General features: G+C 42.0%; 1 protein-coding gene across 1 annotated transcript; it reads right to left on the bottom strand.

The window, feature by feature from the left end:
* Window positions 1-2280: 2280 nt before the first annotated feature.
* On the bottom strand, window positions 2281-3225 carry LOC127694498 (olfactory receptor 1361-like). Its single transcript, XM_052195995.1, has one exon. The coding sequence runs from the start codon at window positions 3223-3225 to the stop codon at window positions 2281-2283; it is 945 nt and encodes a 314-aa protein (XP_052051955.1).
* Window positions 3226-4720: the final 1495 nt, after the last annotated feature.

Raw genomic sequence — 4720 nt, 5'->3', positions numbered from 1 at the left:
GAACCGAGGCATGCTACAAACTTGTGATCCACCTCCCTAAGCACCATTGTGTTGATATTATAGGCCTGTGATAAAGGCAGCTTTATTCTTCAGTTCCAAAATAAATTTCAAAACATACTGTACTTTTTTATGTTTTGAAGGAGAAAGAGAATTACTATAGAGTGTTATACTCATACATGAAATAAACATAAAAGTACAAAGACTTGCAGTCATTCTGCAAGCACTTGCTGGAGAGCTATTGGCAAGTGTAAGACACTGGGAAAGGGAGTGTTTGTTTTCTCTAAAGAGTGCAGCCCCTTTAACTCAACCACAGTGAACGCTGTACATTGAAGTATACGGCAGCACAAGTTAAACTTTGTGGGAGTGAAAGAAAGAAAGGAAGGAAGAGAGATGGAGGGGAAAGGAGGAAAGGAGGGAGAGAGAAACAGAAAGAAACAAAGAAATAATGAAAAAAATAAAATGAACGAAAATTTTCATTAAAATTGAAAAGTAAAAAATCTTAGAAATACACAACTCTGACCCATAATTGTTCCTGTCTGAAAGAATTATAGGAATGGAAATGGAGAGGAGCCTGAGGAAAAGAAGGTCCAGTGACAGGTTCAAAGTGAAATCCAGCTCAAGGGGAGGTCCTGACACTATTATAGAGCATATGGAGTGCTCAAGAGAACTAGCATGACCACACTCCGGAAGACCCAAAAAGCAACTGAAAGAGTCAGATGCAGATATTTGCATCCAACCAATAGACATAAGCAGCTGACCCCTGTTGTTGAATTCAGGAAGGCTGAAAGAAACTGAGGAGGAGGGCAATCCTGTAGGAAGACTAGCAGTTACAATTAATCTGGATCTCTGAGATCTCTCAAACACTGGACCACCAAACAGGCAGCATACACCAGCTGAAATGAGGCCACCAACACTTAAACAGTACAGGACTGCCCGGTCTGTGTTCATTCAGAGAAGATGAACCTAAGAAGAGACTCAAGGCCTCAGGGAATTTAGAGGTCAGGAGGGATGGGGATGGCCATCCATGTGGAGATGGGGTGGGGTAGAGATATGGGATGTGGAACAGTCCAAGGGTTTATGCTGTTGGGGGAAATAAAATGTGGAATGTAAATTAATTAATTAATTAATTAATTAAACAATCTAAGAAATAAAGCTTCACAAGATCAGCAAAACAAAGTTAAAGGCACTACCTTTAGAAGTTTTACTATGAAATGGATATTGAAATGCAATATGTGCATTTTTACTAAATAAAAGTTCCAGGAGAGCCAGGAATGTATAGAGATTCCATCTCAAAAACAACAACAACAGCAAAATGCTAGCTACAAGAGAACATCAGGAAGCGCTGACAGAGGCAGTAAAAGAGGGCAGAGGGACTGACATGTCTGCACACTAGAATTGCTGAAGGCACAGTTCGTTTTTATTGAGTCGACCTGTTTCCTGCCTAATGTTAAATGCTATATAATGCCCAGATAACAGGAATAACATAGTAAGACCAAATGATCTGCAGAAGTAGGGTTTCCTGGAGCTCTAAACCTTCCCTTGTCAATCCATCAAGTCTGATCTTCCTTTGAGATGGGCTCAGGCTGAGGTCTCTTTCGTGAGAAAGAATGAACAGATGTGATTTCTCAGAGGTGACTATGATACTCACAGTTGGGTGCTGGCATTCTGCCAAGGAACAGAGACCATTATAAAGAGTGCGAGTAGCAAATAGGTCTCTGAAACAATGATAGCACAAGATGTTGTAAGTACAACTGAACATAGGAGCAGAGGGTCTGTTGATGCCAACAAAATAGCAGCATGCCCATTACTCTGAAAATGGTGACTGTGTGGCTGCTGCTACTTGGCCCATCAGAGCTCAGTCTTGTAGTGAATTGCATGAAGACAGCCATTCAAAATTATTCCAACTCTGAAGCCACATCCAATCTGGAGCAGGAATATATTCCTCATTCTGACAACACCTGTCTCAATTTTGAGCTTACCACTAGTATCTTTCCAGTGTTGTCCTATTGAGACTCCTTACAATTCTTGAACACTGTGCAGTGGTACTCATTGTTCATTCTGACAAGACAATGACATAACAATCCAAATAACAACATTCATTAAGGAGTTTTTTCAATCTTTTACAAAAAAGGATTTATATCCTGGAAGAGATATATATGTATGTAGAAGAGATAGTAGATCCTTTCCTTGCAAAAGATAAGTGCTAAGGTTCAGCTAATTGGCAGAATATGAAGGATTCTTAGATATTAGTTCCATCTGTGATGTTCCACACATTCTACATTACAGCTTAGAGAGAAATCTCATGGTAAGCACTTTCCTTATAGCCCTTTTCATGTCCCTGTTCCTCAGGCTGTAGATGAAAGGGTTCATCATTGGAGTCACCACTGTGTACATAACAGCACCTACCATGTCCCTCACAGCTGAGTGAGAGGATGAAGCGTTAAAATACTCAGCGATGATGGTGCCATAGAAGAGGCAGACCACAGCCAGGTGTGAGCCACAGGTGGAGAAGGCTTTCCCTCCTCCCCTAAGGGATGAGACTCTAAAAACTGCATAGGTGATGTAGATGTAGGAGACCAGGATACAGACAAATGGGGCAACCATGACCACAGCTCCCTCTGTATGAATTATCAGTTTATTGAGATGTGTGTCTGAGCAGGAGAGTTTCAGGAGAGGAGTCGCATCACAGAAGAAGTGGGGGATGATATTGTTTCCACAAAAGGAAAGTCGAGCTATGAGTAGTATGTGCAACAGACAATTAAGGTTGGCTACCACCCATGACCCCAAAACAAGAAGTGTACAGAACTGACGGGTCATCTTTGCTGTGTAGTCTAAAGGGTGGCAAATGGCCACATACCGGTCATAGGCCATCACAGCCAGCAAGAAATTGTCCATGTCAGCAGACACACAGAGAAAATACAGCTGTGTGAGACACCCAGAAAAAGAAATGGTTTGACTCCCAAGTATGTATATGGCCAGCACCTTGGGAACTGTGGTGGAGGAGAAGCAGACATCCACAAAGGACAGGTTGCTGAGGAAGAAGTACATGGGGGTGTGCAGGCGGGAGTCTGTGCTGATGGCCAGGATGATGAGCAGGTTTCCCAGGACAGTGGCCAGGTACATGATGAGGAAGAGCAGGAAGAGGAGCTGCTGCTGCTGCTGGGGCTGCCTGGAGAGTCCCAGGAGGAGGAACTCAGAAATACTTGACTGGTTGATGCTGCTCATGATTCTAAGCCCAGCTACAGTAAGGAGAAGCAGAGGTCAGAAGTCTGTTTTCCCATTTGGATGTTACAACCAGGCTCACATTAATCCTGCATTAGAGTTTCTGAATTAAAGATCCACTCTTATTTTCCACATACTCAATTTACAATTCCCACTTTTAGGTCATGTTGGTTTCCCAGAGTCACCTGTTTAGTTTTATGGAATATAACATAAAAGCATTCCTGCACATGCATCACTCTGACCTGTTTCTGGCAACATTTCCACTCTTCCTCCCACTCGTTAGAAGCTTAAAGGAGAAGAGAAGCAGGCAGGTATTGTATTGATCTCAAGTTCAACTTGAGATCCTCTGTGGTAGAGAGTGAGCAACACATGTTGGAGAAGAAACAGTAGCATCTCTACTATTCTGAAAACACCTGGACAGGCACTATTATATTACCTTAAAGTTGCTGGGCAATAGTGTTCTTTATTCTAAGTATTAAAGTCTTGAGAATATAGGAATGTTCTAAGAAGGTAAAGAGTGGATGATCACTGTCCCAGCACTCTGTATTAGAAGGAGGTATGAGAGAATTAGAAAGGTATTTACAGCAGCATGAAGTTCCATGGGGGATAGACTCCCTGAGTATCTCATTAAAGAGCAACAAAAAGGAGTTGTGTAAGCCAGTTCTTGGTCCCTCTTGACCAACAAAAATAAAACAAAGCTTCTAAGCTCAGAGTCAGAACATGGAGATGAAGCAATATGTGTGCAGACAAGTCCCAGAGAGAACTCCCTGAGACTGATCTAAGCACATAGGGTTGAAGATAAAGAACTCAAGAAGTTAGACTCCAGAAAACCAAACAACCCTATTAAAAAATGGGGTACAGAGTTAAACAAAGAATTCTCACCTGAAGAACTTCGGATGGCGGAAAAGCATCTTAAAAAATGCTCAACTTCATTAGTCATTAGGGAAATGCAAATCAAAACAACACTAAGATTTCATCTTACACCAGTCAGAATGGCTAAGATTAAAAATTCAGGAGACAGCAGGTGTTGGAGAGGGTGTGGAGAAAGAGGAACACTCCTCCACTGCTCGTGGGGTTGCAAATTGGTACAACCACTCTGGAAAGCAGTCTGGCGGTTCCTCCGAAAACTGGGCACCTCACTTCCAGAAGATCCTGCTATACCACTCCTGGGCATATACCCAGAGGATTCCCCACCATGTAATAAGGATACATGCTCTACTATGTTCATAGCAGCCCTATTTATAATTGCCAGATGCTGGAAAGAACCCAGGTATCCCTCAACAGAAGAGTGGATGCAAAAAATGTGGTATATCTACACAATGGAGTACTATTCAGCCATTAGAAACAACGAATTCATGAAATTCTTAGGCAAATGGATGGAGCTAGAGAACATCATACTAATTGAGGTAACCCAGACTCAAAAGGTGAATCATGGTATGCACTCACTAATAAGTGGTTATTAACCTAGAAAACTGGAATACCCAAAACATAATCCACA

Source organism: Apodemus sylvaticus, chromosome 10 (genome assembly GCF_947179515.1).
Source record: "Apodemus sylvaticus chromosome 10, mApoSyl1.1, whole genome shotgun sequence".
In the NCBI taxonomy this organism is placed as follows: Eukaryota; Metazoa; Chordata; class Mammalia; order Rodentia; family Muridae; genus Apodemus; species Apodemus sylvaticus.
The sequence above is the reverse complement of the archived record's forward strand: the minus strand, read 5'-3'. Positions and strand labels throughout refer to the sequence as shown.

What these genes read in the sequence shown, in the direction of transcription:
- LOC127694498 (XM_052195995.1), bottom strand. Translation starts at nt 3,225, where the DNA reads ATGAGCAGCATCAACCAGTCAAGTATTTCTGAGTTCCTCCTCCTGGGA.